Source organism: Fundulus heteroclitus, chromosome 14 (genome assembly GCF_011125445.2).
Source record: "Fundulus heteroclitus isolate FHET01 chromosome 14, MU-UCD_Fhet_4.1, whole genome shotgun sequence".
In the NCBI taxonomy this organism is placed as follows: Eukaryota; Metazoa; Chordata; class Actinopteri; order Cyprinodontiformes; family Fundulidae; genus Fundulus; species Fundulus heteroclitus.
The window spans coordinates 7,796,950-7,821,510 of NC_046374.1; the positions used below are offsets into that span (position 1 = coordinate 7,796,950).

At 42.5% G+C, this 24,561-nt stretch overlaps 2 protein-coding genes across 3 annotated transcripts; both read right to left on the minus strand.

Annotated features, from left to right (window-relative positions):
• Positions 1–637: 637 nt before the first annotated feature.
• On the minus strand, positions 638–3,029 carry LOC105925574 (ependymin). Its single transcript, XM_012861502.3, has 6 exons — positions 2,886–3,029; positions 2,762–2,796; positions 2,549–2,683; positions 1,240–1,426; positions 1,060–1,147; positions 638–981 (listed from the first exon to the last, which is right to left on the minus strand). Exons 1-6 carry the CDS (start codon positions 2,950–2,952, stop codon positions 855–857), a joined length of 639 nt encoding a protein of 212 aa, XP_012716956.2. The 5' UTR covers positions 2,953–3,029; the 3' UTR covers positions 638–854.
• A 1,686-nt stretch (positions 3,030–4,715) lies between these two features.
• On the minus strand, positions 4,716–17,063 carry alpk1 (alpha-kinase 1). Of its 2 annotated transcripts, none has more exons than XM_012861498.3 (14): positions 17,013–17,063; positions 16,314–16,477; positions 14,563–14,717; positions 13,377–13,575; positions 13,045–13,104; positions 12,873–12,959; positions 12,702–12,778; positions 12,524–12,619; positions 12,298–12,408; positions 9,333–11,019; positions 7,667–7,814; positions 6,389–6,551; positions 5,177–5,363; positions 4,716–5,066 (listed from the first exon to the last, which is right to left on the minus strand). In XM_012861498.3, exons 2-14 carry the CDS (start codon positions 16,414–16,416, stop codon positions 4,870–4,872), a joined length of 3,270 nt encoding a protein of 1,089 aa, XP_012716952.2. In that variant the 5' UTR covers positions 16,417–16,477; positions 17,013–17,063; the 3' UTR covers positions 4,716–4,869. The 2 variants fall into 2 exon arrangements, with proteins under 2 accessions (XP_012716952.2, XP_036002111.1); XM_036146218.1 differs by having other exon boundaries at positions 16,314–16,515; positions 17,013–17,028.
• Between the last annotated feature and the right edge of the window lie 7,498 nt (positions 17,064–24,561).

Here is a 24,561-nt window from a genome sequence, read left to right on the forward strand (position 1 = left end):
TAACATAGCTCACCACCGTCAGGGTGTGAGCGCGTGAATCACTGACTGTAGTGTAAAGCGCTTTGGGGTCATCGCGATTGATAAATTGCTATACAAGTACATTTACCATAGTCATTTACCATATGAAAAATATCCAAGACAATCTTGCACATTCAAAACTATATTTTGTTTTACTCTTGTTGCTATTTATAATGCTTTGCTTTCTTTTGTATTCTTTACCATTGCTCATAGATTTCTTTAGTGTCGCAATCAAGACGTGGGACGGGTCAAATGTCACAGCTCCAGGAGGTGGTTCCCTTTTCCAGGCATATCTGGGCCAGATGAAAACAACACGTGCTGACTAAAGCCCGGCGGGGCCGGTGGAGACAGGGCGTTATTTACCTGCTATACCTTTCAACACTTAGGATTCTCTTTCCTAAAATCTGTCTCATGTTTTTGTGTGCTTTTCAATTGCAGCATTTCACCTGCTGTATAATTACATTAATTGAAGATAGCTGGTAGCACTCTTGTCCTAGGTTCAAACCCCAGTCTTACTGCATGGAGCTTGCATGTGGAAGGTCCCTGAAATGTTTAGAAGGTGCGTTTGTTAGAGTAAAAAAAAAAAAAAATCAAGCAAATAATGAGAAAGAATCACAAACACTGTGAAAGAAAAATTATTTTATTAATTATTCTTACTGTGGAAAGACATTCTTCACTGGACTGCCAGGCTAAATGAAAATGAGTTGAAGTTAAGTGGGGTGTGACACAACCTAAGGGACTGATCAGCCTAGAAATCTGCTGAGTGCGCTAAGGTCTCGAGTGAGATTCAAACATGACAACAGAGTTAAATGGTATGAACCAATCACAGGAGTTCTTCAGTTCTTGTTCATGAACAAACTGAGGAAGTCTGCCGGCTCCTCCTCCTTTATCTCTGCGTCAGAGCAATAGCTTGGGGGGTTGAGGAGATCAGGATCTTCGACCCCGATGACATTGTTGAAGAAGCTGTCAGAGAAACAGAGGCCGGAATCAGAACCCTGAGCTCGTCAGGCACGTCAGTTTTAGCTTTATCATGACACCAACCTGGTCGCCACCCATCCGAACTCTTTGGTGTGGTAGGCAGTGCTGACGGGAATGCAGCCGAATTCAGTCACCGTTGTCATGTACTTTCCTGAAAGACCAGAGAAAAAAAAGAGCACTCCTAACATCTGCTGAACGGACGGGTAACCAGGAAACTTACGGACCCAGACGACACCTTCTCACCTGACTTGTCTGGTAGGTCTCCTGTCCAGGTGTTCACCAACAGGCCTTGTCCAGGTCCGGATGAACTTCCCAGCACAGCCTGGCCCAGCAGGGAGGCGTCTTTTGGAACAGCCATGGGGTGGAATTCCACCTTCAGAGGTTTCTTCTGACACGTGCGGTTATGTGCGTGAATCTCATACATGGCAGCCTGATCAGAGAGGTCGGGAGAGACGGCGGCAAAATTAATATACTTCTTTTTTTTACAGAAATGCTCGTCAAAGGCTCAGAAGGAAAGCCCGATTGGGATACAAGTGGTACATGTAGACGTGTGTGCACATAACTGGAGCAGGGACAATAAAGTAAATTGCAGAAGCGCCTAAACGGTTAAAGAAGTGAGCGAAGGCTATGAAATGATAATTGCCTTTGTTTCATTTTTTCCTTTTACTGCTGATTTTATTGCTTGTACTGTCGACCTTGTATTTTATTGCCTATTGCTTCTTTATTTTTTTATCCTTCTTTTAGTTCTTACGTACCTGTACAGCCCTTTGGTTTTTAAAGCCCTTTAGAAATAAATAAATGATGATGATGATGATGTGAAATACTAACACAGAGGATCACCCTGAAAGCGCCATCCCCACTGTGACACATGGTGGTGGCAGTGTGATGGTGTGGGGCTGCTTGTCTTCAGCAGGGAAAAGGACAGTAAGGCAGTGGTCATATTTAAGGGCTTTGGAATGAGCCCTTGTATTGAGAAGGTGTTTGAATCTCAAGGCAAACCATCCCTAACCCCTTGAATGCTGGCAGCCATGTCCTCTGGTGCGTATTCCAGAGGCCCCAGGTCCTTGCAGCTTTACCAAAGGACATCCCAACCGGAGCATTCCTAAAGGATGCTAAACTTAGTATTTAAAGCTCAAAGTTTGGACACCACCACTTTAAAATTGGTGCATTTTAAAGTTGATCTGCTGATATTTATATCGTGTATAGCTGTAAAAACTGATCACTGCTCTTCAACAACAGAATATGTCTCTCTTCATGCATTGACCAGAGGTAATCATTTACCGTTGCCCCATGTTATGTTTAACTGCTGTCGTTATGCCTCATCTCTTTATAGGCTTGTTCCCTGGGAGAACACATTGCCCTTGATGAGACTGCAATTTCCTAAAGTTGATCCTCGTTTAAATCTTTGGAATATAACACCCTGGCTTGACATCTAAACATCAGTTCCCACTAGGAAGGGAAATCTTGAGAGCAACGGACCAAACGTCCATGGCTCGTTTTCACCTCTGATTCAACATCCCACATCCCACGGAAACCAGAGACAGACATTCACCTCTCTGTAGAGCAGCAGAGCGTCGTAGGTGAACGACTTGTTCTGGTAGGTGCCCAGCTCCAGCAGGCGGACTCTGTGTCCCAGCGCATCGTACAGGTACCTGGCGTAGGTCCACAGCTTTTCATTCTGCGTCGACTGCAGAGTCAGAGAGTTGTACCTTTGCTTAGCTCTGCTCAGGTTTGGCTCTATTGTGTGGACTAATCAAAGGCTTACCACGGTCAGGGCTCCGCTGAGCAGGGGAGGACTTGCTGTGTGGAAAAAAACAGATGCATTTTCTTTATTAAAACATAAATCTAGCCCTGAAAGGAGCTCATATCAATGTAAAACGCGCCCTTACCACACGGATGGGGCTTCTCTGCCAGACAGGCCGCCAGCAAACATGTGAGCAGGACCGGGAGTCTCATGTTTCTTGACACGCCGCTCCGTTTGCCGTCTCAAGCACTGGACTGTTACGAGGGCCCACCTCCTTATAAACTCCGACACAGATCTCAGAGGCAGAGACCTGCGTTTCCGGGTTTTAGCTCCAGCCCTGACAGCTGGACGCAGGTTGAGGCCATAAATAAAAGCACTGCTGCTCTCAGACCGGTGCAGCGGTAAAACATCGCCACAGCCTGTCTGTGCATTCACAGAGGGCCGGCTAACGTTTCGCTCAGATCAACTAAAGCCGCTTCTCCTTTTGGTGGCTTTGCATTTTGTTGATATTGGAATTACAAAAGCTGAAACTATAAACGCACGTCTCTTTTTGGTCAGCGTGCGACCTTTCCTCCAGTGGTTGGTTTGGCTTTCAGCAGGTTTCTGCAGTGGGTCAGGGGTCAAACGTGTTGTTTGTGCTCTCAAAAGAAGGATGCTCCCAAAGCCAGGACTGGATTTGAGCTGACGAGGCTCTTTTGTTACGAGTGCTCGATGGATGACACCGCGGCCATGTGACAGAGGGGGTGTGGGACTGGAATCACAAGGCTAAAGCACCTGCAGGTGAAGAACACTTCTGCTGGAATGTGTTTTACCTGAAAATTGTGTAGAAACAAGGGTTGGTGTTTATGAAAGTGAACCTTAAATCTCTATTTTATGTGTTTGGTTTAAAATACGCTCCATAGTTGATCACGTTTCAGGGAACGGATGGATTTCAGGGAGGAGATTCCACACCTTATTGTATTTTAATGTAAACACAGACTAACGAAATCTTGTGCTTTAGCGTTGATGAAATAAATGTTACTTATTAAAATCCTTTTTTCTTCCTCCTTAAACTTCTTACATTTCTAATATCTCATATAATTTTTTTCGGTCTTTGTTGCAAAAGATCTAGCTTTATCAAGACACCAAAAAACAGAGTCTAGCATAAATTTCACTAAACTTAAATGAACAAAAAGAAAAAGAACGTGCAGATAAAAAGCAGATTACTTGTCACACAAAGATGAAGAAAAAAATGGATGAAGCTGTCAGTACCTCTGTGCCTTTTCAGCCATGGTTTAGTGTTTGAGCAGACAGCTCTACAGGTGAGTACCTTGCCATAAAGAGAAATTATTGGCCAACTTAATTACTGCAAGGTCCAAAAGAAAAGACTGAATCAGCACCACATCTGCCACCACACTAGACAGCTGGGATGCACTAACATAGTGCGTTAGTGCCCAATGTCTGCTCTGTGGCCAGATAAAAAGATACCAGTCAATTTGCTCCTAGGGAGACTGGAAACTATCTAAAATGATTTCCACTTTTGATTCATCTTCCTCCCTTTGATTGACTTTGATTTTTTTTTTTACTACATTGCCAGTCAGCAACCACTGCTTCTCTAAGGTCATTGCAGATGTCTTTCTACCTTCGCATAGTTTTAATAAACACCTTTATGCCTCAGACCAGGAAAACTCCTGCTTCAGTACAGGTGGGTAAAATGGCACATTTTAAATGTCCTATTTAAAATGAGTAGGTGTCCTTATTTTTCACTGTTAGTACAGAAGAAATGCTTTGCATGGCATTAATAAAATATGCTATGAATGAACAGATCTCCACAATGAACCATGGTGGGATTTTTAATAAAGAATATGCTTTAAGCTAAAAATCCATTTGCTACATTCTCTGGGAGCTGACATCTCTGATTAAAGGCTGGGATTAAAGGGATGGGAAGCACAAATTGTTTGAAAAATGTTCCAACAAGACTTGTTTTTTTTTTTTAAATGCAGACATAGTTTTTAATAATTTAACAGGTCATTGCATCATTTAAACATATGCTGCCGACACGTAGAGAGTAAAACCAGAGCCACTTTCTGTAAATCTCTGACAAAAAAAAGCATCACAAGCATCAGTCAGTACATGCACGCTCCAGCTCTTTAAACATGTGGCTGCTCGGTGAGTGGAGGAAGTTTGAGCAGGTTGCAGACCTCGTTGCAGGTCGGTCCATGTTGGTCTTTCAGGAAATATTCAAGCCCCCTTTCAGCAAAGTTCGAGGGCCCTCGAGGGGTTCTGGTGGAGTGAATCTGTGGGTCGGTGAGGTAGGTCAGACCTTTTCCGTTGGAAGTCGTCCATCCTGCGGGGAAAAGGAAAAGTGCATTACAGCACCGACTTTCTTTTATCTGTGTGTCATAAATATAACAAAAGGCTGCAAACACAGACAGAGCTCTGATGGCGTGCCGATACCTTGCAGGTCCACAACAACCTCCTGGCCCCCAGAGAACAGGTAGGTGAAGTGCCCGAAGGCCAGGCCGTATTTTGTAGCCTCGACGTCCATTTTTTTCTTCCCAGTGTTGTTGGTGAGTTTGACGAAGTCGCCCAGCATGTATGGCTCCACTGTTATGCAGCCCACGATCTCATCTCCGTTTAGGATCTAACCGGCGACAGAGCAAAGAAAGAAGGCTTCCTGAAACATCTGAATCTCTTCAGACAGACTCCTTTTCTATTGCCCAAGAAGAACTTTGTGGTAAGTAACTTCCTTTGCATTTTGGTATTCAAGAGAATCTCTCCATGTTTTTATGTGGTTTTAAAACAGTATTGCATAAAAATACTCCGCCTATGGTGCCTACCTCCAGGGTTAATTTCTCAGTGTTCATTTGAGGGACAAATGGAAGGCAATGAACATGTTAGCTGTCAAAAAATGCTGTAGGTAAGATCAGCCTGCCCTACCTTCTACTGTGTCTTCATATTAGGGCTGGGCAATAGGGACCAAAAATAAGATCTCGCTATTTTTGGGCTTAATGCCGATATACAATATTTATCTCGACATGTTTTCGTTTTCATGAAGTAACTATAAAAAGTCATCTCTGAATCAAAGCTTTATCCCAAATGTCTCACAGGCACATTTTCTTTAACAAACAGCTGTAGATAAATGCTCATATGATAACAGCTAAAAGAAAAAACGATCTATTGGAATATATAAAAGTATAATTCTAAGGCAGCATGGACCATCTCGATAGAAATTATATAGCCTAATCTTATATCTCTTTTTTTATAAAATCTTAATATTTTTAAAATCTCTCTATATTGCCCAGCCCTAATACATACACATTTACCAACGTGGACACATTGGTTGCCACCTCATGTTGTGACGATGTCTAAAAAGCCTTAAAATAAATACTGTATTTATAGAACTAACATATTGTCATGCCAAAGATTTGAAGAAAAAAAAAATCTAAACTTTTATTTGGGTCACATGCTTGCTGGTGCAATAATTGCTCCATAACTGCTGTTTATACAAAAAAAAGCACTTAGGCTAATTTTACAAGGTTAGAACATAAAGAAAGAGTGATCTCTAACCATTCCTTTTGACGTCGTTAGACCTGGGCTTGATTATTTCACACATAGACACACACACACACACACACACACACACACATGCTCGCATGGAGTGCTCACCAACAACGCGTCAGAGGGGATGAAGAAGATCTGAGCCAAGACCTCTTTATCATAGAGACTCTTGTTGAATTCAGTCACGTAGTACTGAGCTGTCATCTGTCGCTCCACGTCGTTTAGGTGAAACTGGATTTCTCTGGGCTTCAAGTAATCCTTCCCTACATAACTACAGACAACATCAGGGAAAATGTGTCTTTACTTTTCATGAGTGTGCTAGGCCTGGGCATTCGTACACTTCTCACGATATTACACTACATTCAGAAAGAATCAACAGCTTTCTCCACTTTTATTCTGTGACAACCTTATTGCAAAATCGATTAAAGTCATTATTTCCCTCTGATTTTTACACAAAGTACTATATCACAGTGCAATCTTTTGTAAGTTTTGTTGGCTTGATAAGATCTGCAATGTAACATGCTTGCCTATATGATGTCTCACAGTTTCAGAGCATATCCGAGCAGAAAGGAAGTAACTAAGAAAAACAAATTGTCCATAGGCCTCCCAGACCGGAGCTAGTCAGAGCAACAAATGTGGGGAAGGACATTTGGGCAGCATTGAGTTGTAATATGAAGAGGTGTTGGGCCACTAGGACCCTCCCTAGATCTGACTGCCCAACCAACCTGACCAATAACGACAGACGGGTACAAGTTAAGAACCCAATGGGCCCAAATATTGAGCTCCAGTGTTCCCCTGGCATTCACGCCTTAATCATAGAGGGGCTAGTGGTCAGAAACACGCCTTAGATGTTGTTGGACCAAGATAAATTAAATGATTAGATGACACAAAAGTGAAAGTTTTTGGTTTGACCTCCAGGAGTCATGTCTGGAGAAAAGGGGTTGCTGATCGCGTGGCTAAAACAAGCTGCTCTGAAGCATGGTGAGTGTGCCGATGAGAGATGGGGATTAAGTGGTGGTCGGGCTGCGGTCAGGATGAGGGAAAGTAACCACTGTTACTGTTGTGATTCGTATAATCCCAACAAATAATAATGTTTTTAATAAATATTATACATTTTGAAACATGTGCTTAAGGAACGGTTAGAGCAAGAACCAGCTAAATAGAGCGGCTCTAAGGTGACCATATATTTTGTCTTTTCCACCGTCCTGCTGTAATAACTTAAACCCAGGGAGCCTGATTAGCTTATAATGACTATCACTTAGCAGGGTTAGCTGGGTGCTAGCTATAGTCTGTAGTTCACTGTTTATTATTTTGACAGACATGCTAACTTTTGCAAAATAAACATCATTACTTTGCCTCTTTCCAGCAGCTGACTGACTCCCATACCTGCTTAACCGCTCCTCCTGGTGCAAAAACTGGACCCATATTGCTCTTCTCTGTTTGCCCTCCATCTCCATCAGATCCCCGATGTAAACACAGGTCTCTCTGGCTGTCCACAATCCTGTGGCCTTGGAGAACTTTAGATGAAGAGCATCTAGTGAGGGACAATTTGGAGACATGCAAACCTTTACGTTCCGTTCATCACATACTGGTACATCTCAAAAAGTTTGACTATTGCGTAAAAGGGCAATATTTTCTTTGACAGTTATCTCAGACAGTGAAACTCGTTTATTAGAATGGATACTCATGGTGTCATATCCTAATCAGCTAATCCCCTCAAAACATCTGTAAAGGTTTCCTGATTCTTTAAACAGTCTTTCAGTCTGGGTCTGTAGGCGACATAGTCATAGGGAAGACTGCTGACTGGACAGATGTCCAGAAGACGGTCCTCAACTCCACAAGCTAGTCTTCCCTTGTGAAGGGAGGACTACAAAAAGTCATTGCTGAGGAAGCATAATTTACAGAAGATTGAGTGGAAGAAAGAAGTGTGGTTGGAAAAGGTGAACCAGCATTAGGGAAGCCTGCAGCTGTGAGAGGATTGTTAAGGAAAATAAACTGATAAATATGAGAGAGCTTCACAAGGAGTGGACTGAGGACTGTCAGCATATTAGGAGTCAATTCCCACAGACTAATCCTAGACATCGGCTACAAGTGTCTTGCCTCGACTAAGGAAATAAGGAACTGGACTGTTGGTCAATGATCCCAAGTCCTGTTTTCAGATGTAAGTCAATTCTGAATTTCATTTAGAAATCAAGGCCACAGAGTCCAGAGGAAGAGAGAAGCTCAGAATCCACATTAAGGTCCAGTCAGACATGTCCACAGTGGGTGATGGTTTGGGTCACCATGTCATCTGCTGGTTCTGGTCCACTGGGTTTCCTGAAGTCTACAGTCAATGCAGCCATCTAGCAGGAAACTCTAGAGCACTTCATGCTTCCCTCTGCTGACAAACTTTATGGAGATACTGATTTTATTTTCCACCTGGCACCTGACCACACTGCCAAAGGTACCAAAAGCTGCTTCAATAACAATGGTGTTCCTGTTCTTGATTGGTCAGTAAATTCACCTGAGCTGAACCCCACAGAGAGTCCATGTGCTGTTGTCAGGAGGAAGATGAGAGACACGTGACCCAACAAGGCTGATTACCTGAAGGCTGCTACCAAATCAATCTGTGCTTCCTGAACACCTCAGCAGAACCTCAGGCTGACCGCCTCCATGTCACGCTGCATTGATGCAGTGGTTCATGCAAGAGGAGGCCAGCCAAGTATTGAGTTCATAGAAATGGACAGACTTTTCTGAAGCCTGACGTTTGTGCTTAAAACATCATTTGATTGATATTTTATTCTAGGGGTTGTATGTCTAAGTAAAATAATAGTTTCCCTTTGTGAAATGACTGGCAACAAATAGGCCACTTTTGCGCAATATGCTATTTTTTAAATGTATCTATAAAACAATAGTGAGCTCATTTAGAAAATAGAGCATCAAAGTTTGGGAATGACAATCAACTTTATTGGGGAATTTATAATTATTCATCCACTGGGATCATCTGCTGCTTTTGCAAAATGCTTGTTTAGGTAACGAAGGGACGTTCCTGCTATCACACAAACCAACTTACTGTAGGCCGTCTGAACATTTTGTAGTTTGAACAGTGTGGTCTTGCTGCGCAGCCTCCTCAGCAGACATTCATGGCAGATCCCAGCCAGCAGAGCCTGGTAATCCTGCTGGGACAACATGAACTGTCCATCAGGAGCCGGCGCTGCTGCGCTCTGGTGCAGACATCTGTAGCACAGTGCAGACGTCTGAGGGTCTTTTTCTGCAGCAGTCGCTTCCTTGCCTCGGTGGCCATTTTGACTGACCCCCAGCATCTCGAAGGAACTCTCTTCAGAGCCCTCGGTGGGCGCACTTGAGTCTGAGACCCCCTGTGAAGGCTTGCGTTGGGCCATGGGGGCTCTGTGGCTTCCAGGTTTTAGGGGATTTGATTGGGCTGGATCATGGCTCTCCAGAGGCGAAGGCCCCTCTGCGTTGCCCTGATCTGTGACGCCACCCGGTGAGCAGCTGCTTTCAGAATCGAGCGTGTCCATGATGAAGAAGCTCCCGTCGGAGCCTGCAGACTTACTTCGGGATTTTGATAGAGAACTCGGCTGTGATCTTTCCCATGCGGGGGAGCTTTGGCCAGTTGAGATTTTCTCCCAAGACGACCGGGAACCGAAACTCTCACCGAGGGAACTGGAAGATGTTTTGAGAGCTAGCTGGGACAGGGAATGCAGCGATCCTTCGGTTTCCACGTCGTCGACGTTAGTCATGTGGTCCGTGTCGTAGTCTACCGTCTCGACTCCAGCTTGAATGACTTCAAACCGTGGAGAATGACTCAGGGAATTAGGAGTTGTGGACTTTGGAACTGGACTGGAGCTGATACCGGAGTTACGAACCTGCGGCTTCGGCTTCTCGCTTTCATCGGCAGACTGTGAACAGCCGCCGTCGTCGTCGCTCTCAGTGGGAATGCTGCTCTGATCGCTCACGCTCGCTCCTTGTCTGCGCCCGCCGCTGCTCGGCCGAGGAGAGCCTGAACCGGTCATGGAGAGCTTTTGCCAAGAGGATCCCAGGGGGTCCGTGCTTTCCAGGGTTGGAGACAAGTCGGCATTTTTAGAAGGGAACACGCTGGATGAACGGGAGCTCCTCGGTTTTTGCTTCGATGCTTCTGGAAAACTTTCCGTGGTAACCGGGCCCACGGTTGTGTCCAGCGCTGTTAAACACAGCTGCGCTGCTGCCTTGCCGTCGGTACCCTTGCAACTTTTGGCGCCTTCGCACAGCGACGCGTGATATTTCTGAAATCTCACCAGCGTCTTTGAGAAACCCTCCTGGGTGAAATTCACGGAGGCATCTGTGACGTTTCTGTAGCTGTCGGGGATAAAGGAGCCCTTCTCTGAATTAGGGAACGGCTCCACGCCCAGCAGATGCTTGACTCGGGTGACTTCATGCATGATTTCGACACACAGGCCATCTTTGTCTGGAGTGCCTGCATGACAGTATTTGTAGAAAAGCCCTAAAGCCTGCTGACAAGCTTGACCAGCCTTCATCACCGCCTCCTTGGGAGCGTCCAGCCACTTGTCAGTGACGGTGATGGAATAGGCTGCCTTGAGGAAGGTGTGCAGCTCCTGCTGGCTGGTGACCACCTCGCCCTCCGCTTTAGTGAGGAGGCCGATTGCAAAGGCCTCTCGAGCCTCCTGGAGGAAGGAGGCTCTTTCAGAGGCGGGGCATGCTGGTGAGAAGCTGTAGGACAGCAAGCAGGTTCCTTGAGCCGTCTAAAGACATAAAAAAATTATATATATTAATTTGCAAACCGGGCCATTCGTGGGGTTCAGCTAATAAACTGGTTTGTCCTTACAAACAATAATCAAATTTAAAGCTCTCAATAGTTTCAGTTTGGTTATTACAATGGTTCTAACATTTACATTTAAAGTAAACATTTACTCAGTAAGCTTCTATTAGATCGGTTAGAAGCCTTATTACTTCACACCACTCAGCACATCCAGAAGTAGGACGACACATTTAGCACGGCTGCCGCTGAACCACAAGCAGCTTGTCTGCTTTACTTTGTGGCTTCCTGGTTGATCAGATGATGCAGCGTCAGTGACCTCTTTACTTGCTTTCTCTAATTTTATCCCCCCCCCCCCCACACACACACACACACACACACATATCCTTGTTTTAGGACCTTGCCTTGAATCCATTGACTTCCATTCATTTTCAATGCTTTGTATGGCCTTACCCTGACCCTATGCCTACCAGTACATACACAGCCCTAACCTAAACCCTAATTGACACCTCAGTCTTAATCCCAACCCCTGGCCTATAAGAAAAGGGAGGGATCAAAAAAGGTCCTTACTTTACATCAACCTCCTCACTTTGGTAGTAAAATACGCACGCATGCACGCACATCCATGTTTAAAATACAAAGTGAGGACCGTGCCTTGACTTCCATTTGCGTCCATTCATTTTCAAGCCGTTCTATGGCCTAACCCTGTGTTTTAATTTGATGCCATGAGTGTCTAAACCCAACCTTTGGTAGGCGGGCTAGGTGTCGCTTCGTCCAATCAGCTCAGAGAGTTCTGCTGAAATTGTCTCGTTTCCCCAAACGGATTCAAAATGGTGCAAAACTAGAGTACTACACATTATCAATCTGGCTGGCCTGCTTAGTTCCAACCCACTATGTTTTGAAATGGCATTTTTCAAGTTAAGATCTGTCTGCCCTGCATTTGGTTACATATGAAACCAGTATTTTAGATTTTTCTGTTCACCGGGCATTTTAAAACACAGCTGCCAGGCTACAGTCCACAAGGTCGCCGAAGGTTTTTAGGACCAAAAACTTTGGACAGGTTGTGGTTGGGACAGAGCTTATGTCATAAGGTTCTGACTGGGTTTCCCATTTTTTCTATGGTTGAAATGAGTCAGGAGAACATTTCTTTATGTTGGCAGGTTAACATGTTAACATGTTGCTGGTTACTGAGGGTTAGAGTCAATGTTAAGGATAGCTGGAAGCACCATGGGTGATCCCAGAGAGTGTTAGAGGTAGAACATACCACATTGGTCAGCACATAAAGTGAAGTGTACTGACTGTACACCACAGCCATCTTAGCTGCCTGGGCGGCCGAAAGAAGACGATGACTCCCGCTGTCCCCAAGTAGAGACGGCTGAAAAACGACAACCATCAATTAAAAAGAATACCGAATGACACAAGCTGCTTCAATTCTCTCCCCCCCACCTAGAAAAAAGAGGGAAACAATCTTTTATATTGCTTGAACTTACAAAATCAATATCTGGATTACTCTTGAAAGCACGGAAGTCTTCATCATTCATGGACACCAATATGTTAGCCAGTAAGCCCAGAGAGGTTCCAATGCCCTACAGAACAAAGGTTTATAACAATGAGCGTCGTTACAGCTTTATAACATGACAGCCTCAGCTGTCTTATCTTCCAGGTTACCTTTTTATCAGGCTGAGGGAGTGAGTAATAGCCAACAAGAGAAGCCCAGATTAGCTCTGCAGCCTGCAGCCAAAGGCCTGAAACACAACAATATTGTAATAAAAAAAGAAGAAAAAAAAAGAGACGGGACACATCAGTATTCCAGTGGCCACCGATTCATTTCAAGCTTACCTAGCTTTTGCAAAACCATTCCGCGCACTTGAACACTGACAGCTTGCACCAGCGTCTTGTCGCTGTCAGAGCGGTAGACCCAGCAACCTGAACGTCAAAGACAAAGCCGTGTTTAACGTCTGACTTGCATCCTTTAAAGCTGTGAGAGGGCAGCGCTGTAAAAACTAAATACCTGTGGTTCCATTTCTATAAATCAAACTGCTCAGGATGGACTCTGCCTTTTGGAGCTTCCCTGTGTGAGATGATGCTCATAGTTACAATCAAACATAAAGAGCATACCACAGAAACACAAACGACACAATTAAACTTTTAACCTTCGTTTCTGACATATTCCTACAAAAGGCACTCACAGCTCATTTCTTTAGACGTTTCTACAGCTATAAAATGCAAATATGTCGCATGCGACCTTTATATAATTAGCCGCATATATCTTAAGTATATGAACTTCCATGGAGCATCATGGTCAGTCTTTTTGTTCTGACCCATTCCTCCGTCATTAAATACCAGAGTTAAGGAAGACCCTGGCCTGCCGTATGACCAGCTGAGGGGCCACGGGGGTGTCTGGGTGCCTCTTGTGGAGCAGCTTGGTGATCTTTAGAAGCCGGCTGGATTCATCGGTCCAATAGAGGAAGCGGTCCACTAAGAAGACCACTGCCAGGGATGTATGTGGCTCCTGAGCCCTGATGGATGTCCTCAGAAGGTCCTGGAAGCACATTAGACACACCAACGTATGCAAGAGAGCACCAAATGGATCTAAGGTATCTATTTGGTATCAGAATACCATGACCTTGTTCAGCAGTTCTACAGCAAATACTGGGATGTAAAAGTTCAAGAAGCATAATAGAAAACTGAAAGGCTCAAAAGACATGACCCAAACAGAATTATAAAGATATCTACGCAGAACTTGGAGAGACTACATTCACATTTTCTGCCCTGCAAAGACTCCAAGTACACAGCAAAAATGCATTTAATGGACAAAAAAGGGGGATTTTCCCACGATATGTGTCCCCTTCAAATGATTTTAAGGACAACCTGAGTTGCAGGTTTCAAATGATCATTTCATTTATTAAATGGAAAAGCAAACTAAACAACTCAGCGCTCTGCAAAGAAGTAGCTGCCCCGTAATGTTCTCGGTTCTGTCGTGACGTCCTGGATGAGTGGTTGAGGCCCTCTTGAGGTAACTTTGGGAAGGAGCGCAGCGTTTTCAGTTTTCTTCATATGTGAATAACGGCCATAACTGAGGTTCATCCTGAAGCCTTTGAGATGTCTTTGTAACCCCTTCCAGATTGATGGATGTAGTTTATCTGTTCTTGGTTTTCTTTTAATCGGGCTATAATATTGATCTTTTTGAGATCTTTTAACCTTCTTCATGTCGCTTGATTTTTTTTTTTTTAAAGTTGTTTCCTGACTTTATAGAACTGATAGTAGCCAGACCTGAGTTTGACTAGTGAAATTGAACTCGCATAAAAATCCACTGGTCGAAAACCGCTTTGAATAGGTTTTTTTTGTCTGATAATAAATGAAATCACAATTAAAAAACTGCTTATTGGATTTACTCTGGGTTTCTTTGTGCAATATTAAAAGTTGTGTGAGGATCAGAATCATTTAAGCCTGACAAAAACATCAAAAACAGAAGAAACCTGTAAGGGGGAAATGACTTTTTACAGCACAATGTAACAAACATAATTACCAAGAGCGAGTGCACATGTTTGCTGATGAGGTCACTGAGGTTGGTCTTGTCTTTGGGACTGATGGACAGCTTATACTGCCACTTCTCTGGCACAAAGGGCCACTTCATCTCCACAGCCTCCCGCAGCAGAGAGGCCAGTTCTTCACACAGCGATTCTACAGGACAGAAAAGACGCATTTCTTATTTCCAGCAAAGAGCATTTAAATCATGTTTAGAGCAGGAAGCACCCAGGTTTAAAGTTGCACAAGAGGTTGCACATTGAGCGCCAGCATGGAGGGAAGTTGCAGTTTCGACATAAAGACTTAGTTTTAGCAACTCAGAAGAGAAAAATACATTTTATGATCATAAAGGTCATGTTCAGGTTTATTGTCATTTTAACACATGTTAAGACATGAAGTAGAATGGAATTTGTCACTCAGGCCCAATAACAGAATCAATAAGAAAGTATAAAATAGAATAAAATAGCTAAGTGTAGAACAAGCACGATAGAATATGCAATAAGCCAAGAAGGTAATATAAATATAGGGGAAAAAACAGTATTAAAACATCACTCTGTGAATGGAAGATTGACAGTAAACAAAAAAAGCACAACATACAACAGCCCCGTGCTATTGAGGAAGTGTGCAAGTGGATGGTTTAAAGTTATGCAATTGTTCCATGTTTGATGTTTGTGGAAAAGCAGCTGCATTCTGTACAAGTATCACAGCTGCAGGAGCTAAGCCCCCATTTCTACATTCAAATTGTTGCTTTTTTATTGGTCTAATACAATATTCTAATTTTAAATGCTGTGTTTTTATCACCAGGGAGTGGAAAGAGATTGATAATTAATAAATAAAGGTTTTAAAGCGTGAACTGAGTTATGGAAATAAATGAACTTTTCAATTACATTCTCATATATTGAATGTATATGTACATCTGTGTGTGTATGTGCGTATAGTTGAATAATTTTTAATGAGATGTAAGAAAAAGTGGCAGGGGGGCATTTCTTTTCCTGATCTTATAGCACTTAGAGTAAAGTAGTGCTACCCCCAACTTCCTGCTGTACACTATTGGTCCGCCGTTTGAAATAAAAATGTTACAAAACTACATTAAATTTCTTTATGTCTATTTACCAGCAGTAAAAATGCTTGTTTGTTGTTCTAAATAAAATAAATGAGATCAGGTTGCACATTTATGTGTCAAATGCTGTTGCAAAGACCTTAAAACATTAGTTTTCTTATTGAGGCAGTTGAAAATATCCCACAACATCAAGGTATCTATCACATATTCTTGCAGGGTGTGGAAGGGGTGTTGATGGGGGGCCTGGGTTCCTGCATCAATGAACATCCCACAGACAGGTCACCATTCCTTTACCGGGAAAATACCTAAAACTGAATTTCTAAAATAGAAATGTAGCAAGGCTACATGGCCCAAAGTCCAGATCATAACCTGATTGATATGATACGTGATAAAGCCATAAAAGGGCTGTTTACATACGCAACACTACAAAGTCCAGTGGAGCGAAGCGGCTGGTGAAGTCTGGATAGCAAAAAAGGTTGTAAAAAAAAAAAAAAAAAAAAAAACCCAAACATGATTATTTGTTTTTTGATTATTGTTTCCTCATTTTTGGCACAGATTATGTTTATTAAATAATGTTGCATAAGGACAGGTCTTGTTTTGTTGGTTATCCAAACCTAATTCTGAACTCCAGCCAGAACCAAATAGCAAACCCAGATGGAAAACAAACCAAACAGCGCCATCGTGTGTCTGACCTTTACAACGACAGTAGTCCAGCCTCACAGCTTCAGAGACCTGTGCACATAAAGGAGTTTCTGCTGCTCTGAGGCAATCCTCCAGTAATCCCCCCGCTTCCATCCTGGCAAACACGCAGCGGCCGCTTCCTTCTGTTTCCTGTCTTCTGTCCTCAGTGCAGCTTCTGCATTAGAAACCAAAGATGGTGAAGCAAGCAGCTACCTAAGGAAAAGATTGCACAATCACAGTTTAATCGGTTTACAGAGAACAGAAAAATAGATTGAGATAGGGAGGAAAGCGTCTATGGGAGAAAAATATATACTCATATTTAAATGAATCAAGGCTCTGAGAAAATACAATCCTCGTTAATCATTAAATAGTTGTAAAATAGTAAAATCACTTATTAAAACGTTTCAGAAAATCTTTCATTTATTTAGATTACTTATAATGCTGGGGATAGGCACCAGCACCCCTCGCGACCCCACAAAAGACAAGTGTGACGGAAAATGGATAGATGGATGGATAGATTACTTATGTGCTCTACTTTGATTATGCACAATAAAACCAGTTTCCATTCTGAAAGACTAGAGTCCCATTAAAGAGCTGCTGTAACTGACTAGGTTATCTTCAGGTTTATTCAAAATAAAATACGTGCTGTGATATTTTAAATGGACAACTCATTAACGATCTGTTTTTCAAAAAAAATTAAAGTTACGTACCAAAGCTTTCAGGGCTCTTCCCTTCACTTCCCGGTAGGGAAGGAACATAAAGGCTGCGTTCAAAACTGTAGGAAATTAGACTTCTTCTGGTAAACCGCTTTCAAGCTGCATTCACGTGATTTTAACTTGACATTTTCTGAATACGGAAACATTTCTAAACTATTCAGAACCAGTAGATATGGATGTGAGTCTTGTAAATCTTATATCATACACACCAAACAAAGACGATGTCACTGCTTTTTTTTTTCAATTCTAGGGAGAAGTTTGTTTCTGATGGAAAAGGAGACAGGCACCTCTCAAAACCTAAAAAGATCATGTAAAGTCACTTTCAAGTTTATTTTAACACTTTACATTTACGTGTCAAGACGGATCTGCACCGGTATCTTTATTGGCCTCATAACAGTCGAACAGAGCTTTTGGCCATGTCCACGCATGCTTTTGCTGGTGTTTCGAGAAAGCACTGTTGGTAAAGAGATCCAACTCCCTAAGGTTCGAAGATCTCTTTGACATCCTTTGTAATCTTCCCTCGGCGGACTCTCCGTCAGTTTCAAGCTTCGTCTGACTGTCTGAGATCCAAATGTAATTTAAGACGTTTTTAAATTTACACAATTTGCTTTTCGTATCTCATAGCTACCTTGTTTATACCAGTGGCATGGAATGACACAAACACTGCTCGGGTTGACAGTGTCTTAATATATGGCTAAGAACAGCAATAAAAAGCAAAAATGGAGACAACAGGTTTTAGATAGATAGTTTTGTGAAGTTTTGCTCTTATTGGGATGCAGGAGCCAGTTTTTAATCAAAGTTTTTTTTTTTACATTATTAGAGAATAAAGGTGACTATTAAAGACCTAATCGTAACTCTAGGCAGATTTTGTGACTAGTTAAACATTTAGGAATAGGGAAACTGAAATGACCTGAAAACTCAGAGGGGGGGACACAGGTTATCTCAGCGGATTTAGGAGACAGCTCTATTCAGTGGCTCCTAGCCTCTGGAACTCTCTTCCTCTGGACTTGAAATTGGTGGATTAAAATCATGTTATTTAAAATTGGCTTTCCAATAATTGGCCTTGGTTTTTATGCATCTTTGTCTCTTGTGAAGCACCTTGAGAGTTTTATATCTCAAAAGGTTGCTTGTTTTTACGTAAGCGTGAAATTCTAAGGATATCTTAGGTCCATGATGTACTTTCTTAACAGATCCATCCATCTGTTGTCTACACCCTTTTATCCTTCCAAGGTTGTAGAAGGGTCTACATCAGTTTTCAATAGATACATATCTTAAAGGGAACATGACAACAAGTTTCATTTTTCTGCTGTATAATATGAACCACTGTTTAATGATGAGGCTGTGTGAATGTCAAAAGTTATTATTAAACAACCTGCTGAGGGGCAGTCAGCTTTGTTGCTTTGCTCAGATCAGAAAATGAGTTATCATTCTACGTTGGTTGTCTTTCTTCTTAATTCATATTCTCCTATCGGAGCACACCATCAAGCAAACAGCCCCACCCCAGCTGATACACCAGACAGGAGGCAGATGCTGCGGAGCACAAATATTCCATATTCAACCTCAAACTAACTTCACAGCAGTTAATATAAAGGAGAGCTGAAATGTCAGAAGGTCAAAAAAACGGATAGAAGTTTCCACCCATTCCTGAAGGACGAGATAATCACAGAAGAGTTGCTGAAGTTGATTTATGAGGACTTTATTGAATACCTTAGGGGCAATTCAAGTCTGGGTTTGTACAACTCTGAAGGGGGCGATTACCCATAAATTTATTTCATTTCTAAATGCTGTCAAATGTAAGGAAGCTGTGTTTGTAACAGAAAAATCAGGTTGACTAACTGAAGTTAAACCGCTGCCGTTCTTCAGCATATGGGTCAGTTCTGGAGCTGCAGAATGACCACTTTGAAAATCAAGTTAATGTTCAAGTAAGAGTGGTTTGTAAATTGTTATCAGCTTGATAGCGACATCTGTTGGTTGGTTTCCATTTGTTGCAGAGTAGGATTCAGAATATATATTTTCCTTTATGGTAACTGTCAGTTTAAGTATAAAACATTATCAACAGTACACGCTGACAATCTCCTCTTAAATCCTTCTGACAGTATTCCAACCCAGAACATGTTACAAAGCCTTTGTGATACCAGATTCTCTGGATAGAAACTAGGTGCACTCAGCTGGGTTGGATCTGCACACAAGACAAAGCAGCCATCTCTGGCCTGTATAGAACACTTCTGTTTAGCTTGAGGCTCCTAATTGATGATCCAGCAGAGCGTTGTGGGATTTTTAGTAAACCATTGGAGTACTGGGGCACTACTGAAGACCAATTCTGGCTCTGTGGTGGCATTACCATCTTCTATGGTGGGTTGTGGAGCAGCAGCTTATCTACAGCTGACAGGAAGGGGTTGATGAGCTCGTCAGAGAGGCCAGCTCTGTCCTAGGATACCCCCTAGACCATGTGCAGGTGGTGGGAGACAGCAGTACACTGGCAAAAATTACCATCACTGCTGGCATTATTGCAGATTCTTCCTCCCAGCAGTTGTTAGACTTTACAACCATTCTTCTAAATTTCCTGGGCAGAGCATTTGTGAGCCACACTTGTCAATGTAGTCTAAGCTCTGCTTTGTCCCGATTAATCACATTTCCTCTTTGCTCCCGGTTTCCACTGACCTGCTCTTTGACAGCAGGGTCTGACAGGGCATAGTCCCCCGGGTTCACATGGGCAATATCCCCAACAGAAAAGTTCACACCTGCCCAGAGAAGTGTTAGGACCCTGGCCCAAGAGAACTCTGCCTCCTGGACGGACGCTTCCGTTCATGAAGAGAGCTGTTGCTCCTGTGCTGGAATCCCAGGTGAGTCTGCAAGGACCCGAGCACAGGGACACAACAATAAACTCCTATTCTAGCCAGGTAAAGGATAACCAAGGCAGAGAGTTGTTAGGGATTTTATTGCCCTTTCCACATTTTGCTTCCACACATGTTGGAACTTCTTACATATATTTAGAGTGTTTACCTTCCATTAGATTCTTGCCACACTCTCATATCGCTGATGTCTAGAGGATGATTTCCCAGTAGCCTTTAATTACGTACCTGGGTGTTCACCTGAACAATAACTGGACTGGACTCATAATACTGGTGCTCTTTACAGGAAGGCTCAGAGCAGACTCTACCTGCTGAGGAGGCTGAGGTCTTTAGGAGTGCAATGGCTGCTCCTGAAGACCTTCTTTGACTCTGTGGTGGCATCAGCCATCTTCTATGGCGTGATCTGTTGGAGGAGCAGCTAGTTAAGATCATTAGGAGGACCAGCTCTGTCCTGGGATGCCCCCTGGACTCAGTGCAGGTGGTGGGAGACAGAAGGACTGTAAGAAAAATCACATCACTGATGGACAATATTCTACTGTTGCAGAGCTGGGGAGCTCTTTTGGTGACAGACTGCTGCATCCTAAGGAGCGCTTCTACAGGTTGTTTCTCCCAGCTGCTGTTAGACTTTATTACCCCTGCTGCTCACAACAGACACAATAACTGTTTACATCATGGTAATGGTTGCATGGGTTCTGATGATGAACCTTTTACTCTGGCTCCTAGATACTAAAGAACAGTTGCACACACCTTAGTTACTTCAAAATGTTGATGTACTATCATATATATATGATATACGTATAATTTGTTCTGTAAATAGGCTGGTGGTTGTTTATCCCCCCCACAGTTCAGTTTAACTTGAATATTTAATCTTTTTTACCTGAATATACCATATTATCAATAATTGGGACAGTATTTACTCATTTATTTATTTTTTACTTTTATTTTTGGCATTTCTGACAAGCTCATCCTGTGTCGCTCTGGAACTAACTTTAGGTTAGCTTGTTTTTTCACTACTATAAACTGTGTGTAACTCTGTCTGTTTCTTTGCCACTGTCACGCCCACATTTCCCCATTATAGGACAATAATGGATTTCTTTTCTTAACATGCAGTTTGTTTTGGGAAAAAAAAAATGTAATACTGATTAGTAATTTACAGTTTGCCACCATTTGATCAAGAAAAACACATACAGAACTGCAGAACTGCAGGATGATTCTACTCCACATCAGAAATCCAGAGGCTTTATATTCTGATTTTCAAAAAGCTCCTCCTTTTTGACCTTAAGCCACCCTCCATCTGATCCAGATTTGCGTCATGTGGAACTGTTCGTGTAAGAATGGGCTTAAACACAGAGGACACAGAGGTAATTTTCACTGAATTAGAAGAGGCACAATTCTGTAGAAGTTGTGCAAAAGCTTAGTGAGTCGTCTTTCTGATAAAAAAAACCCCACTGGTGCATGTATAAAATACCTGTGCATATAGCCTAATTGCAGCAGCTCTAAGAAGGCTTCCAAGGTTTGATTTAATTCAATTCAATTTAAAAAATATATACACTGTCAATTTATAACGGATGTTGTCTCACTACACAAAAAAGTCAATGAAATTCAATTATGTAGACAGATTCCAAGTCAAACTGCTCTTAGTTATCAAACAATGTAGCAAGATTCTGCTTTTTATTCTAATTGTTTGAAAGGTCTTATGTCTGAGGAAACCCGTCAGATTGCATCAAATCATTGACATGCAGCATTCACTCGTCCTTTAGAAACATGTAGTGACAGTAGACAGTCACTTCAATTTTATTCAGTTTTATTCATCTAGCGCCAATTCACAACACATGTCATCTCAAGGCCCTTTATAAAGTCAAAGTCAATCAAATCATCCAGACAGACTAGTCAAAAAGTTTCCCCTCTAAGGAAACCCAGCACATTGCATCAAGTCTTGACAAGCAGCATTCACTCCTCATGATAAAGTGTAGAGCCACAGTGGACAGTCTTCTGCATTGTTGATGGCTTTGCAGCAATCCCTCATACTGAGCATGCATGAAGCGACAGTGGAGTGGAAAATTCCTCTTCAACAGGAAGGAAAGCCTCCAGCAGAACCAGGCTCAGTGTAAACGCTCATCTGCCCGACCCAAGAGACACAAAAAGCACAGAAGCACACATTGATGCAGGAATCCTTTTATTGTTAGAGGGTAATGGCAAAAAATCTGCCCTCCTGGATGGTGTCACAGTTAACAGAACACCAGACCAGGTGTACTATGAAGAGAGAATGACTCTTGCACTGTGTCATTGACTTTGCAGCAATCCCTCACACAGAGCATGCATGTAGCGATGGTGGAGAGGAGAATTCCACTTTAATAGGAAAAAACCTCCAGCAGAACCAGAGATATGTCCACTTTTTCAACCTAAACACAGCCCTCTAAATCCTGTCCTATCACAGTACAGCAGGTGGAAACCCGTGAGAAACTAATTCTGCCAAAGCGTTGTGTTGAGAACAAGCAAAGAAACCCTCAAAGGCAGGGCTGTAAGACCAAAATGACATCATTCGCTGTGGGGGCAAGAACAAATGTCCCATTTCTCTATTTGAAAGACAGGCAATAAGGTAATGGCAGTAGTAGCTCCTTTAGTGGCTTCATAAAGCAAATAAAAGTGAAAGGCTTGAACATGTTTGGGGTCTTAGGGAACAACTCTAACCTAGCTTATCTCTTTGTCTGACAGATTCCAGTTTGCTCATGTAAAAGATAAATCCTCTTCAAAATCCTGGGTTACTCGTGGAATACCACAGGGTTCAGTGCTTGGCCCAGTTCTCCATTAAATGATTCCAGTTGGTAAAATTATCAGACAGCATGGGACAAATTTCCCCTTTTACGCTGATGATAATCAGATATATTTATTTGTAAAGCTTAATGAACTCAGTTAGACTACAGGTGTAGCTTGAAAACATGACACCCAGAGAGCCTACATTGTTCTTTTTAAATTCAGGTAAAGCAGAGGCTGTTGTCTTTGGACCTATCGAGAATAATTTGCCCCAAGCAAAGAAAACATTTCATAAATGGATCGTTGAAAAACTTCCCAATCAAAAATAAAGGTTATCTCACACCAGCTGATCTTTAGGCTCATCTTGCACCGCTGACTGAAGGCACCTGCTGCAGAAGGATGCAGACTTTGTCTCAGGATCAGGAGGAAAAGAAGCGTGTTCTCAGTTTAAAAATAAAATCCAGCGCAACATATTCCTGTTAGGAGTCACATAAATGCATAACAGATTCTGTTACTGTGTACGGTAACTCAGTCCCAGTGTAAATGCAGCTGTTCTATGAAGGCCTTAGATGTTTGTTAGAGGAGATCAGCGAACAAACATATTGAGCACCAAGGAACATAGCAGACAGGTCAATAGGAACGTTGTGGAGAAAGGGTTAGGTAACAAAACAGCATGATATCCTTTAAACATCTCAAAGAGGACTATTATATCCATCACCTGAAAGCTGAAGTCTGGAACAACAACATATTTACTGTAATTTACAAATCCGGGCTTTATAGAAGAGGATTAAGTGTTTGCTGAAAGAATGGCATAAAATGATCATGCAACATGCAATGCTTAGTGGAAAACTAACAGCTCACATCCTGCTGAACACACAGTCTGCATGGTAAAACATGGTTTTCTTCAGCAGGAACATGGAAGCCAGTGCGAGTTAGTGGGAAGATGCTGGTGAGAACCAAGCATCCATGCATTGGAAGTACACGCAAACTCCATGCAAAAAGACCCAGGATGGGATTCAAACCCAGGACCTTCTTGGTCCAGGGCTAACTATTGTCACAAGGTGCAGATGTTTTCACATTGCTGCAGAACATTTTGTTTTCAAGAAAATTTAAAGGAGCGATAAGTAAGATATTTACTGTAAAATCAATTTAAATCCTTTTGACTCGTCACCTGGGATGGAAGTAACATTCCCTATAAACATTCTGTCCTCTCTAACAACAATGTCTTGACATATTATCAACTATGAATTTCCTCCTAAACATTGAGTCATTCTTCCTGAAAATATGTCCCAACACTGTGGTATGATATACAAATTTAATGAGATGCACAGTGTGAGCAAACAGTGTGACTTTGAAGAGAGCCAGTTGTCAGTGTGGTGGGGTTGGGAATGTTTTTTTCCCCCAATGCACACCGAATTTAGTCTCTAAGTCAGCTGGTTGAGAGTCCAGAGACAAAATGAGGTCCTCCATTAGTCTGTGGGGAATGGCGATAAATACCACGCTAATATCAATGTCCAGGATTGTGGCACAGGTTTGTTTTTTGTACATTTCTTCATGAGGCGCATGGCTGAGGTGATGGCGAAACTAAAAATATGGTGTTGCAGAGAGGCTATAGCTGTCATGTGGGATTTTACAAGCTGCAAGAAATATTTCACTTTTGTTGGGGTCAGGGCGACAGAGTCACTGAGGCAGGACACAACTGATTTCTCTCTCTTTTGGATTCCAGCTTTGCAAAAACCTTGGCCTATGTGGCTGCTTTTGTCTGGCAGTCATTTTATCTTTATCTTCACAAAATACCATCCATCCATGCATCCATCCATGCATCCATCCATGCATCCATCCATGCATCCATCCATGCATCCATCCATCCATCCATCCATCCATCCATCCATCCATCCATCCATCCATCCATCCATCCATCCATCCATTGCCTTTTA